Raw genomic sequence first — 14780 nt, forward strand, 5'->3', positions numbered from 1 at the left:
TGCCCCTTGGCCCTCTGATGATTAAAGAAACAGATCCAGGGAGACAGGGGAGGGGAATGGTGGTGCTATCCACCACAAATGAGCTGCAGAATTTGGAAGGACAAAACCCAGGCCCCTAACTTTACTTTGTGGCTCAAAGGAAGTGCTAACATACGTTCAATGGCCTGGTTTCAAGGGGGAGGATTTTCCGAGCTTTCATGGGGCTCAAGGTATGAGGCCACTCCCAATTCTATTCTGGGTCCAGAAAATATCCCACCCCAAGCTTTGATCCACCCCCCCCCAATAAAAAGAGTTTAGGAGAAATGGCCTATAGGACATTTGGATTACACCCATATCCCCCCTGGGGATTGGGAACCCCTCCAAAGTGTCATCCTAAATCACTTTATGAAAGGTTGCTCCCTCCGTTGGCTCTTCAGGACAAGTAGTGTATCCAGGTGGCCTATGATTTCTTGGGTCAGGTCCCAAGCTGTGCCAGGATGCTTGGTGATGGGCTGAGCAAATGCTTGTTAACCCACCTTCTCCAGCCACTCTCCCGTGAGACCCTTCTGTTGACTCCGTAGTCCTGTCCATCTGCCTGCTACTGCCCGCCCCACAGAAGGCTCAACCTCAGGGTTCATCTACCTCTAGCTCTGAGGAGGCACCCCAGGGGAAGCAAACAACAGGGGTAGAAGTGGCTGGGCAGGCAAAGGACAAAAACCAAGGGCCAAAAGGGCCGGGAGAGTGATGATGGGGTGGAAGAAGAAATGACAGAGACCCAGAGAGGGAGATAAGCAGATGGGAGAAAGAGGAAGGAAACCCTGTCAAAAATGTTTTTGAGGTGGAGAGACAGTTTGCAGGAGCACTATTTAATGTAAAGCTAGCGGTGTTGGGGGGCTAAGGGGTGCTCAGCTGCTCTGCCAGTGACTTTCAAGGGATATACACTGAATCAGAGATCAAGTTTAGCCCTGGAGCTCAACAGCTCAGTGTCGGAAATCAGGGCCTGGAGCTCAGCAGGGGAATGTCAGATGGCAGAGTGTGGGAGGGGTCTCTTTGCAGTTTTTCAACAATAACTGGCCGTGGTGGGGAGGGGGACGGTAGGAAACCCCAACTCCAACTGGCCCTTCTCTCTTTTCTCCTTTCCACTCCCTCCCAGTGTAGGGCCCCCACCCCAGTCACCCCAGAAAGCAGGAGGTTAGCAGGTCTTGGCTGGCTCCACAGTGCCCCTATGTGGCCTGCAACGGATCTGCATTCTGGATACAAGAAGAGTTAGGCCTAAGACCGTACTCACTTCTACCTGACTATAGATGAAGTAGGTGCCGTCCACCAGTACCTCCAGCTCCCCGCTGCGGGGATGTAGCTTAAACACCTTGGGGTTCATGGTGATGCGAGACCAGTCATTGAGCACTCCACCTGAAAGATCTCAGTATGAGAGAAGGGCAGTCACTCAGTACATGTCAGGATAATCTGGGCAACAGAAACAAGAGATGTCGAGTGGCACCTCCCCCATCCCAGTGCCAACACCAAGTGGCTAGGCCAGGAGGCCAAGCTTTAAGAACAGCATGTGGAAGCAGATAGAGTATTCTGTTTGTCAAGCGGCTGCCAGGCATGTCTCAGGCCCCCAAGGTCCACTTATCTGTCTCCTTCTCTCCTTTCCTGACCCCTCTATCTGGAAGGGTCCTTAACTAACACTTTCTAGCTGGAATTGGGGGTGAGGGTAAGAAGAGAGTAGGCATGCTGCCCTATTTTCTTTGTTGTTCTAGGGCCTGCACAGGCAAAATTCAGACACTGAGTGGCAGGCTAGGTCTTATTATTGTATTCTATTTCTCTAGCCATAGCTCCTGAGTCCTTCTCTTGTCTTATCCGTTTGTGGGTTTTGTTCATCTCCTTAAAAGTTCCCTTTTCACAGTGCTTTCATGCCCAGTCCTTTCTGGAAGGCTTCCCTGGGTCCCCCATGAAACCACTCAGCCCAAGGAAATGTCTACCTGGAGAACCTTAGGGATCGGTGGTGGGGGCGTGTGAGGTAGACTTCATAGCAGCTGGAATGAGTGACTGACAGAAATAAGGCCCCATAGGAGAGGGGGATCTTTATGAGAGTAAGAGATAAACCACTAAGCAGCACTAGAACCAGCTCAGGGGCTGGTGAGGGGGTCTGGGAGTTGCACCCCTGGTGAAGCATCTGTCAGCCCAACCCCGTTGAGGGCAGAGGGCAAGTCCTGTCACCTTTGTTGGACAGTGAGAGCCAGTGTGTGAAGGCAGAGGAAAAGCTTCCCTTTCAATCCTGCAGAAAGAGGGATGTTCCTTCTTACCACCAGAGGAGAGAGTCCAAGCCCTGGGGGCCTTTACCCCTCAAAACCATCCATTCTTCACCTGAGAAGTTGTGAATGTCCTTCTATGGCTAGTCTCAGGAGGCCTGCCTCTCTGAGATGTGAAGACACGAACCTCCTGGAATAGGTGGCCATCTTCCCTCGAGGCGACAGCGGGTGGGATAGGAGTTAGGAGGAGATGCCCTGGTCTGTCCCTCCAAATGACTGCTCTGCATGATGTCTTTCCTCCCCCCCTCCTTCTGGCTGTTGGTAGAGCTAAATATCAGCATAAGCTACTCCAAGGGATTGGCCCAGAGAGGTTAGAACCGGTCTTGTTGTGTGGTAGTGGGAGCAAACTCTGTTGCTTCTGGCATAGAATAAGCATGGAGGCCACCTGTCCATCCAGGCAAATCTATTTCCTGGCAGCCTCACTTCTCCATGGACAGATGGTGATCATGGCCCATCCACGGCCCCAGGGTCCCAGGGCCCCAGGCACCTGGTCCTAGCAGGACTGCTTGGGTTTTGCCACTATTCTGTCCCTACTTATACTCTGGAGGAAATTAAAGTGCAGGCATCCAGGTAGCAGTCCTGGATGTAGCTAAGCCCAATCATTAAGGAAGCTCAGCACAGCCAGTTCAGGACTGACTGGACTCTTAGGAGCTGTCCCCATGCAGCAGGTTTCTTAGCCTTCATTTACTGTCTGCACTCCAAGCCCCTCCCACTTCAAGCTCTGTAAGCATCTGGCATCTTGGCTGGCTTGCTGCTTCTCGAGGCTCCTGGGGGTTCATGCATTCCAGGCTGTGTACACCCTGGGGACTGGACATTATTTCAAAGTGCTGTTCTTTAATGAATGTTCATGTTTCTTTGGGGGAGAAAATGAACCTAATCATTCGGTAGAGTGGTACGCACATCACTGAAGTAGCATAGTGCCGTGGAAAGAATCAGACATAGTTTTGAATGCCAGCTCCTACAGTCAACTGAAATCTTGGGCCAGTTAATTAACCTCTCTAAGCTTCAGCTTCTGTCTCTGCAAAAAGGAGCTGATACCTACATCACTGGCTGTTGTGAGGATCCCATAAAATGAAAGACAAAAGAATGCATGTTGAAAACTCTAAAGTACCGGACAAATATAAGGCAGTATGATTTCTTACCGTATGATCCATTCTCTCTGGGACTCTGGTTCCCCAGCTTTTAAATGCAGGGATTACATTAAATCAGTTTTCTTAATCCCCTTAAATCTGTCCCCGCCTTTTTTTTTATAGGTACTAGCATCCCATACCCCCTGGAGAGTCTAGCATGCCTTCCCTTCCACAACCACCCCCCTCCCTAGAAATGCTCCCTCCACCCATTTTCCGTGGAGACCCATCAGACACGAAGAATTTAATTTTCTGTAGTTTTACCTTCTCTAGTTTGTACCGTGAAAATGTCAATCGAACTACACAAATTTCCTTGGTGACTCTGATACAAACCTCCATCTACCTAGAATTCCCCATCTTGGTGATATATCAAGTCCCTTTCTGCTTCTTCCCCCCGTGATTCTAAATGCAATTTATGTGCATTTAGAACCGGTCTAGGTGCAAGTAATTACCCAGGACAGCCAGTAGAGCGCAAAGAGAGCAGAGAATGGCCCCTGCCACCCAGGGTCCTTCAGGGACCAGGCAGTAGCTAGGCTGTGATTCTTTGAAGACCACTGCTGCCCCTAGGGAGGAAGGAGGAGGGAGGGCGGAGGGAGGAGGGAGGGCGGAGGGCTCCTCTTAGGGGAGAGCCTACTTTGACTCTTACCATTCTTGACTTGAATTGCTGACCCTTGGCCCTGTAGATGCACCACAGCTGGCTGGGAGGATAAGGACAGAGAGAGTAGTCACTGAATGCTCATTCAGCCACCAGCTAACATGTTTCCCCCTCTGGCTTCCAATCTCATTTCCCAGTTCTGATCCCTTTCTCCTGTCCTGGGATGCCAGGGACCTGGGATCTGCTGGTGATTGGTACTGTGATTTGTAGCTCCGTCACTTCCTGCCTGGCTGGGTGACCTCAGGAGAGTGGAATGCCACTGAGCCTCATTTCCCTAACTATGAAATGGGGATTTTAAGAATCTCTGTCTGGCCTCTCTTACAGGGGGACACTGGAAGATCAAATGAGGTGATGGATATAAAATTCTCTGCAAGCCATCAAGCACTGTGCAGCTGTGTGTATTTCTAACTGTGGCCAAACAGCTGTAGTAAGAGAGTCTGACATGAGACAAGGCAAAGGCAGCAGAACTTGCCAATAGAAACAGATTAGGAAGCTCAAAGACAAGGCAGGAGCCCTTCAGGCCATTAAGGCAGAAACCCAGGCGGGGTTTGGCCTGGAGCTGGTTGACTGGTTTTCAAGCTCCAGATCCCAGGCAGTCTGAGTGCTGACAAGGTGTCTGGTGTGGGTGGGAAGTCGGAGGCTCAGGTGGCTAGGCTTGACTGGCAGCTCATTTCTGCGGACGACTGAGCCTGGCTATGGTGACCCACTGTCTTCTGTGCATGGGAAAAAATGTCTGTGGCAAGGCTTCGATTCCTTAGTTACAGGTAGTTACAGCCGGGCCCTGGGGCAAAGCTTTTCTGTTCCTGGACATGGGAGGGGGCTGTGAGTGAACAACCTCTGGACCTCCAGGATATCCACACAAAACAAAGCCTCAGCAAACTTTTTTTTTTTTTTATGAGTCTCAGCAAACTTAATAGGGAGCCACTCAAAGGTGGCTCTAGCCTCGTGGCCTTCCCTCCTCCCCAGAAGAGAGCCATTTCCAGCCAACCTGGTTTTCTCGAGGTCCAGCTTTATCAGCAGTACCTGAAAAATAGGACAGGGCAATCAGAGGGCATGCTTCTACTTCCCTATCTCCTCAGCTAGGCAGTGAGTGGTGGTAAGACTTGCTCTGGGCAGCCAAGCCCTGGGATGGGAGAGGACACCACTCACTTCTCTTACTCCTCCCTGACCTGCCTCTTCAGTGGGCTCAGCGTCCAGCAGGTAAACTGGCCTCTTGGTAATGCTGGCCCCAGGGCAAGCTTCACTCTGCGCTGGGAGAGACAGGTGAGAGTGCCTTCCTGTCACTATGTGACCCCGAGACTGTGCCGTTTGCTTTAGTCTTTGGCTCCCTTTATTTTCTTCAGAGAGAGCATTGCCATTTGTAAGTATCTTACTTCTTTAATCATCTCTCTCCCCTCTGGGACATAAACTTCATGAGAACAGGGACCACTTATCAATATATCTGTTGCACATAGGAAGTGCTCAAGATCTGTGGAAAGATTGGATACAAACAAACCCCCTCCCCAGCTCCCATCTCTTATGGTCACACTAATGCTGATTAGCCCCATTTGAACTATGAGTCGAAGAATCCAAGTCCTGCTACAGAATTTTTGGACCTAGAGAAATCAGCTGCATAAAGAGTCCATTTCTTTAAAGCCCCAAGGTGCAAGAGGGGAGCAGGAGAAGGAAATAACAACTGACCTAAGCCCTGGCAGGCTGACTCCTGTTAGTTCCAATTAGGCAGGTTTGGATTGGCATCTATACCTTTTGGATGCCCTTCTGGGTCCAAGGGGAAAGATGCACAGAGATCCAATGCTATCTGAATGGGCAATGTGTGTGTGGGGATGTAGTGCAAGAGGCACTTGACTGCTCAGTCTTAGTGGCTGCACTTGCTTCTTCCACAGCCCAAGTGGCTGAAAAGTTTCCAGCTCTTTGATCACCAGTGACTACTTGTCTACCTTTCTGGGAAAGGCATTTCAGAGTTCATAGGATGAGACTGTTCTAGGGCTTGTAATTTTTTTCCAGTCCCCAACATTCCTCCCCTGTTTCCAGTCAGACATAAACATGTAGTATTAGATGTTGGAAATCAGAGCAAACTAAATCCATCCCCCACTGGAAATCTAGTATAAACCCTCAGGGCCACTGGCTCTGGCATGTATGAGTTTACTGGCTCACTGCAGGGAGGCCCAGAATCAGGGAGGACTTACGACGGGAAGGTCAAGAACAGGTGGCCTGTCCTTGACAGGTTGGTATACACAAGAAGTTAGAGTAAGTCAGGCCCTACTGGCTTGTCCAATTCCTAGCTTCCCACTGACCTGGGAGACCTGCTTTTCTTATTGCTCACCAAAGCCATCACCACCATTGGAAACTGCTCTCAGGATCACCCACTCCTGCTCTTTTAAAGTACTTGCAAGGAGCCTGGGGCAGGTGGAGAGACAGAGGAACTCACCAGAAGGTCCCTGTAGGCCAGGGGGTCCCTGAGGACCAGGAGGACCTGGAGGGCCAGGTGGTCCCATAACAGTTGTTCCTGGAATCCCAGGAATTCCTGGAATCCCTGGGGGTCCCTGGGGTCCTGGAGGGCCTGGAGGACCTGGAGGGCCATTGGGCCCAGGAGGTCCTGCCTTCTTTCCTAAAAGACAAATTCAGTGTTAAATTTGTAGTTATTTACTGATAACAAACATACTGTTCTCTATAGACTTCCGAAGACACAAAGTCAGTCCTTTGGGACTTCTGCTGTTACAGAGGTGAACACCTTTATTATACAACATACACACACACTCCCTATCCTCTTTCATGAATAATTATTCACAGAGCTGGTTTGACAATATAGAAATAAATGACCCTTAAGGAGCTCAATCTTTTTTTTAAAGATTTTTATTTATTTATTTATTTATTTATTTATTTATTTATTTATTTATTTATTTATTTTTAATTTATGATAGTCAAACAGAGAGAGAGAGAGAAAGAGAGAGAGAGAGAGAGAGAGAGAGAGAGGCAGAGACACAGGCAGAGGGAGAAGCAGGCTCCATGCACTGGGAGCCTGACGTGGGATTCGATCCCGGGTCTCCAGGATCGTGCCCTGGGCCAAAGGCAGACGCCAAACTGCTGCACCACCCAGGGATCTCTGTTTGTTTGTTTTTAAAAGATTTTATTTATTCATGAGAGACACACAGAGAGAGGCAGAGACATACACAGAGGAAGAAGCAGGCTTCCTGCGGGGAACCCGATGTATGACTTGATTCCTGGACCCAGGGATCACGCCCTGAGATGAAGGCAGACTCTCAACTGCTGAGCCACCCAGGAGTCCCAAGATGTTATTTATTTATTTGAGAGAGAAAAAGAGAGAGAGCACAAGAGAGAGCACAAGTGAATGGAGGGGTAGAGGGAGAGGGTGAAGCAGACTCCCCGTTGAGCAGGGAGCCCGATGTGGGCTCAATCCCAGGATCTTGAGCCAAACAAACAAACAAACAAACAAACAAACAAACAAACAAAAATGTCTGAGCCACCCAGGGACCCCTAAGGAGCTCAGTCTACTGGGGAAACAGATACAGGCACAAGATAGTATAAGTGCTATATTAGTAGTAGGGACAAAATGCTTTAGAGGTCAGAGAAGGCTTCAAAAAGGAGGTTGCATTTCACCTGAGTCCAGGAGATTAGAATTATCAAGTGGCTAGATGTGTGGGTCACTGTTTTGAATTGAGAATTGGGCTATAGTTGAAGAGTGTCGCTTTCATGTTTACTGCCCAATTTGGTGGACTTGATGCAGATAGGAAGAGAGAGCTAGGAGGACAGCCTGACATTGGGAATAATATCAACACTAGGAAGGTTTCCTACAGAAGTCGAGATATACAGGAACTACAGGTTGGTATAGAGGTGGTGGTAGCTGGAAATGAGGAATGGGAAGGAATTGGGGAAATAAGAGGTGAGGGGGCATGAAGAGAGGGGGGCAGAGGAAGGCAGGGAGAGAGAGATTGAATGAAAGAAGGAGAGGTGGAGAGTAGAAAAAGCTGAGGAGACAGCTGGCAAGTTTTTCTTTCTCAGCTGACCTCTCTAAACCCTATTTTTAAAGATCTCTGGGAAAGGCAATTTCTGTAAACTCCCTTGGTAACATGTTCCAGTGTTTATCATCCCCTCACTGTTAGGAAGTTCTTCCGTATATTTAGCTGAAATTCCTCCTGAGGCAATTTAAGATTTTATTCTAATCTTTGTGTTGATAGAGAAGAATAGTTACCATCATACACATAATAACCCTCATATGCTCATAGACATTAAGTCACCTATCAACCTCCATTTTTATAGGCTAAATAATCTGGCTTCCCAGCATCCTTCCTCTGAGGCCCTATTCTCCAACATATTATTTTTTTTAAGATTTTTGAAATTTATTTGAGAGAGAGCGTGAACAGCGAGTGAGGGAACAAGGGTAGGGAGGAAAGGGCGAGGGAGGACTCCTCACTGAGCAGGGAGCCCGGTGTGGGGCAATGCAAGGCTCAATCCCAGGACCCTGAGACCATGACCTGAGCTGAAGGCAGACACTTAACCGACTGGGCCATCTAGGCACCCCTTCTCCAATGTAAGTAAGCCCACCAACTCCTCCTCATTTCCTCCTCTCTATCTTTTCAGAGAAATCCCAGCCCATCTATTCTATATTCCAGTCTTTTCAACATTCCCACCAGGATGTAGCTATTTGACAAGTCATAACTGTGGTCATGTACCAAAATCTGCAGCTCCAGTTTACTTCCTTTGCTCTGTGCAGCCCAATTCACGCACCGCAGGTGGCTCGGGGGAGAGGGCATCTTCTTCCCTTCACTGCTTTCTCACAGTTTTGTGGAAATCCCAGGAATAGAAGGCTTTGGCCAGACTCCATGACAGTATCTCCACCTGTGGTACTTTCTTAGTTTTAAATGTAACCCTCTTAAGTCTCACTTAAATACTTCCTTAACTCTGACTCCTTGTTCCCCAGACTCTTAGGCAGGAGAATCCTGACCTGATTTATCAGGACCTCCTTTAAAAATAATGCTGCATGTTCCAGAAACTCAATCCCCATTGCAATGCCATTCAAGAGGCCTGTTGTCCATGTTTAGCCACGTCTGCGTTTGGACTGAAACAACAGGGTCATTATGGGGCTACTTCCCCAGGGAGAAAAGAAAGGAAGGTCCACAGAGCTTCTTTCCCTTGGAGACTCCCTTGTAGCCTTAAAGACCCAGAGGCAGGAAGGAGCTTTGCCATTTTCCCTGCACATAGCAGCAACAAAAGATTGGATCTGTCCAGTTTCTAGATTAACCAATTTCAAGATGTTGAACAGGAAAGCCATCTCCCTTCAGATTTGGGCAGCTTCCAAGTCAGCCTTATTTAGTGCCCAAGTTTCAATTCCAGCTAGTGCAGTGGAGAGAACACAAAATCTGTAGACAGGAGATAAGGCTGTAAGCACCAGCTCTGCCACAGATGTACTTTGGGCAAATCTCTATCTCTCTCTGAGCCTTAATTTCTCTGTTGGTGAAATGAAGTTTGGCCTTGATGATTTCTCTAAATTTCCTCCCAAGACTAAGGTTCCATGAGGAAGACTGACTTACCCCTGGCAGTCAGGAAACTTCCCTAACCTGTTTGTAAAGTCTGCTTCTCCCTCATTGTTCTCTGGTTGGCAGAGACACAGAGGAGGGTGCATATTAGATTGTTCTATGTCCCAGAATTAACAGGCCTAACTGATTTTCAAGTTAGAGGGTGTTCTGTGGGTAGTACAAACTTCAGTGTCAAGACTGTGAATCTCCTGTGATTGCTAATATAATTTTGGAAGAATTATACCCAGAAACTCCTTTAGTCAAAGAGAATAATGATTGCAGTGTAAACAGAGGATGTTCACTTATGAAAATGTTAGAAGGCATTTGGGAAAAAGCTCCTGCTGTATTCTAGTGCTGCAGCTGTTCCTCTTTGCTCTTCTGTAACTAGGTTTAGGTAAGTGTGCTTCTCACACTTGCATACTTACAGAAAGTTGGCCCAGAGAAGCATGAACAAAATGACTCCTGGACAAGAGGATGACTTTAGAGGATTGAATTCCTTCTCCAGATTTCCTCACTTTAACAGAACACTCCATGATACAAAAGCCCAGAGACTTCTCTACTTAGAAAAATATCAGAAAGGGAAACAGAACGTGAGAGACTCCTAACTCTGGGAAACGAACAAGGGGTGGTAGAAAGGGAGGTGGGTGGGGTGCGGGGGTGACTGGGTGATGGGCACTTGATGGGATGAGCACTGGGTGTTATGCTATATGTTGGCAAGTTGGACACCAATAAAAAATAAATTAAAAAAGAAAAAAAAGAAAATTGTCCTGTGCAGTCTTAGATGACAGAATAATCAACATTCTTTTCAAAGCTAAACTTTGTGAGGGGGCATTTCTCTAACCTTTTAGTGAAGGACAAAGTGTTGAAAGAACAAATAAACACAAGTGAGTGAAGGGGGGGAGAGGGAGGGAGAAATGTGGAGGGAGAGGGAGAGAGAGAGAATGGACAAGAGCAAGTTAGTTATAGGAGAGGAAAATTCTATTAAAAATGGAAATTAAGTGAACAACTCAATTTACCTCTTTGGGCATGTGCTTATTCACTGTGTCCAAGGAAATCTGTATTAAATGGCTTCTAAATCACTTTTAGTCAAAGTAAATGTTTAAGGCCTATGTGCATTCTCCTAATAATGGCCCATATTCAAGGTAGCAGTGCTAGGCAGTGATCTGAGTCCCTGCAAGAGACATTGGATTCTCTGAATTGTAGTATTTTTTTTCTCTGAATTGTAATTACAGGGCTTCTTGCCTAGATACTTGTATTCTCTTGCCATTAGCAAGTGTGCTCTCTCAGTGCTCAGCCACTGGATAACACTACACCTGGGCGCCATTCCCCACTACACACATGACTTACACTCTGGTACATAACTAGCCTACTTGGTGTTTCCCTAAACACACCATGTTTTTCATACTTCTGGGAGATTTGAGTATGCTGTTCCCTTTGCTGGAATGTCCTTCCCCTTCTTCCTCCCTCCATCCTTTAAAGTCCAGGTTAAATACTGTTTTTTTTTCCTCCTGAGATTTGGTTCCTTACTCCCCCAGGGAGAACTACTTGTTCTTTCTCTATGCTTCCACAGCACACTGTTCATGCTTTTATGATAGCATTTTTTCATACTACACTGCAATTATTTGTGTGTACTTCCACTATTCCAGCTACACTAGGAGATTTTTGAGGGGAGGCACCACTTTTATTTATCTCAGTATCTCTATTCCTGACAATTATAGAATGCTTTATTAGTTGTCTAGTGAATGAGTGAAAACAGAACAAAACAAAACAAAACAAAACAAAACAAAACTAGTAGCTGTAATTAGAAAGTGTTCCCAAGTCTACCTATTAAGAAGAGGTCATCCCTGGACTTGTTTAGGACTAGAAGGTGTCCATGTCAAAGCATGGTGAATTTTCTAGGTTTATTACAATTTCCATTCTAAAAACGGATGTGACAAAAGTTAAAAACTACATGCTTGAAATGGTAATCAAAACAGGAATGGTACAAAAACAAAACAAAACAAAACAAAACCAGGAACAGCACTGGCACAAAAATAGATACAGAGATCAATAGAACAGAATAGAAAACCCAGAAATGAACCCACAATTATATGGCCAACTAATTTTTGACAAACCAGGAAAAAATATCCAATCAGAAAAAGACAGCCTTTTCAACAAATGGTGTTGTGAAACTGGACAGCAATATGCATAAGAATGAAACTGGACCACTTTCTTACACCATACACAAAATAAATTTAAAAATGGATTGAAGACTTCAATGTGAGACCTGAAACCAGAAAAATCCTAGAATAGAACACAGGCAGTAACTTCTTTGACATTGGCCATAGCAACTTCTCTAGATATGTCTCCTGAGGCAAGGGTAATAAATTTAAAAATACACTATTGGAACTACATCAAAATAAAAAGCTTCTGCAAAGCATAGGAAACAATCAACAAAACTAAAAGGCAACCTAAAGAATGGGAGAAGATATTTGAAAATGACATATCTGATAAAGGGTTAGTATCCAAAATCTATAAAGTGCTTTTCAAAGTCAGTATCCTCAAAACAAATAATCCAATTAGAAAATGGGCAGAAGATATGAATAGACACATTTCCAAAGAAGACAGACAGATAGCCAAGAGACACATGAAAGGATGCTCAACATCACTTATCATCAGGAAATGCAAATCAAAATGATAGTTAGATCATCTCGCACCTGTCAGAATGGCTAACATCAATAACACAAGAAACAACAGGTGTTGGCTGGCAAGGATGTGGAGTAAAAGGGAACCCTTTTGCACTGTTGGTGGGAATGCAAACTGGTGCCACCACTCTGGAAAGCAGTATGGAGTTTCCTCAAAAAGTTAAAAATAGAACTATCCTACAATCCAGCAATTGCAGTACTAGATATTTACACAAAGGATACAAAAATGCTAATTCAAAGGAATACATGCACCCTGATGTTTATAGCAGCAATATCTACAATAGCCAAATTATGGAAATAGCCCAAGCGCCCACTGGCTGATGAATTGAGAAATAAGATGTGGTGTATAGATACAATGGACTTTTGCTCAGCCATAAAAAAGAATGATATTTTGCCATTTGCAACAACATAGATGGAGGTAGAGAGTATTATGCTAAGTGAAATAAGTCAGTCAGAGAAAGACAAATACCATATGATTTCACTCATATGTGGAATTAAAGGAAAAAATAAGCAAATGGGAAGAGAGAGAGAGAGAGAGAGAGAGAGAGACTAAGAAACAGACTCTTGGGCAGCCCAGGTGGCTCAGTGGTTTAGCGCTGCCTTCAGCCCAGGGTGTGATCCTGGAGACCCAGGATCGAGTCCCATGTCGGGCTCCCTGCATGGAGCCTGCTTCTCCTTCTGCCTGTGTCTCTGCCTCTCTGTCTGTCTCTCATAAATAATAAAAAAAAGAAACAGACTCTTAACTATAGTCAATAAATTGATGGTTACCAGAGGGGAGGGGGCAGGAGGATGGGTTAAATAGGTGGTAGGGATTAAGGAGTGCACTTGTTGTGATGAACACTGGGTGATGTATGGGATTATTGAATCACTATATTGTACACCTGAAACTAATATAACACTGTTAACTAACTGGAATTAAAATACTTAAAAAACTAAAAATAAATGATCTATCAAGCCATTAAAAGATATGGAGTTACTTAAATGTGTATTACTAAGTGAAAGAAGCCAATCTCAAAAGGCTACATACTGACATTTTGGAAAAGGCAACACTAAAAAGACAGTAGAAAGATCAGTGGTTGCGAGGGGCAAAACAGAAAGGCTTTTTAGGGCAGTGAAACTATTCTTTATAATACTGTAATCCATGGAAATCTATGTCGCTATACATTTATCAAAACCCATAGAATGTACAGCACCAAAATGAAGCCGATATGTACTTTGAGTGATAATGATATATCAATGGATGTTCATCAATTATAACAAATGTACAAGATGGTGCAAGATGTTGATAGTGGGGGAGGCTGTCCACGTGTGGGGGCATGGAATATATGGGAATGCTCTGTACTTTCCCCTCAATTTTGTTGTGAACCTACAACTGCTCTAAAAAAACTATTAGAAAAAACCTACATGCTTAAAAATCAAATTTACTTTCTTAAATACATAATATCTTGGTGAAGGCCCAGGCCCAATAGAGAAAGTTTTCCTCATTGACCCCAGGTCTCTGGCTGTTTTCCAACTTTGCTCAGATCAGGTCCTCAGGAGGCCAGGCCATTCCTCAGCTTCTTTACAACAGGGACATAGGTTTTCCATGTAGGCCATGGTACCTCAAGCCACCACAGTACCCTAGTGCTTAGAGGAGTGACAGGCAGCAGCTGAAGCCAGTCCCTTTGGCCTAATCTGGGATTGGTAATCTACTATATAAAGCTCCAGAAATTTCTAACAGAATCATTTTACTTAAAGAACTTTATTTTTTGAAGGATCTTATTTGAGAGAGAGAGCAAGCAAGAGAGAGAGAGAGAGAGAGAGAGAGAGAAAGCAGAGGCAGGGGGAGGGGCAGAGGAAGATGGAGAAGCAGACTTCCTGCTGAGTGGGGATCCCATCCCGGGGCTCCATTCCAGGATCCTGGGATCATGACCAAAGCTGAAGGCAGACGTTTAAGCTACTGAGCCATCCAGACACCCCTACTTAAAGAATTTTAATGAAAAATCAGTAATTTCACTTCATTTTCTTTTCAGGTCAGAACACAGAAACAAATAGGTACTTACAACTGGTTTTGTAGTTTGTTTGTTTTTTAAGTCCTAAGGAGTGGACCATATTGCCTTATTATGTCTTTTGGAACTTATTCTGTCTTTGGGTTCTCCTCTTCAAGTATGCAAGTGCTTGTACAAGCTCTTGGGCCAGTCCTATTGCAAGTATATCAGAAACATACTGACCCAACAATGGCATAATGGATCTGCTCAACTAGAAGCTTCTTTGAAAGGACCAAAAGATCAGGGTATTCCTTCAGCTTTCTTTTTCTACCACAGAGAAAATGATATTGAAACTCCAAAGCAAGAAAAGCCTCCCTGGTACTGACACCTCTCAGAAGGTAGTCCCCACAAGCTGTCTTAGGACTTTGTATGTGATCACTGATTTGATTAAGGAGGGCAACGAAAGGAAAAAGAAGGATAGGGGGAAGGGTAGAGAATAATGAAGGAAAGAGATCTAAATAT

At 45.4% G+C, this 14780-nt stretch overlaps 1 protein-coding gene across 5 annotated transcripts in view; it reads right to left on the bottom strand.

The window, feature by feature from the left end:
* Nucleotides 1-14780, bottom strand: part of EDA (ectodysplasin A) — a 429425-nt gene that overhangs the window by 4694 nt on the left and 409951 nt on the right. For 2 of the 5 annotated variants that reach the window (XM_077890358.1, XM_077890357.1), the window contains exons 4-7: nucleotides 6502-6681; nucleotides 5062-5096; nucleotides 4065-4116; nucleotides 1268-1398 (exon numbers count right to left, since the gene is read on the bottom strand). In XM_077890358.1, the coding sequence (XP_077746484.1) occupies nucleotides 1268-1398; nucleotides 4065-4116; nucleotides 5062-5096; nucleotides 6502-6681 (398 nt within the window). The remainder of the gene's footprint in view (nucleotides 1-1267; nucleotides 1399-4064; nucleotides 4117-5061; nucleotides 5097-6501; nucleotides 6682-14780) is intronic. The other 3 variants (XM_077890361.1, XM_077890360.1, XM_077890359.1) reach the window with 3 other exon arrangements.

Source organism: Canis aureus, chromosome X, assembly GCF_053574225.1.
Source record: "Canis aureus isolate CA01 chromosome X, VMU_Caureus_v.1.0, whole genome shotgun sequence".
NCBI lineage: Eukaryota > Metazoa > Chordata > Mammalia > Carnivora > Canidae > Canis > Canis aureus.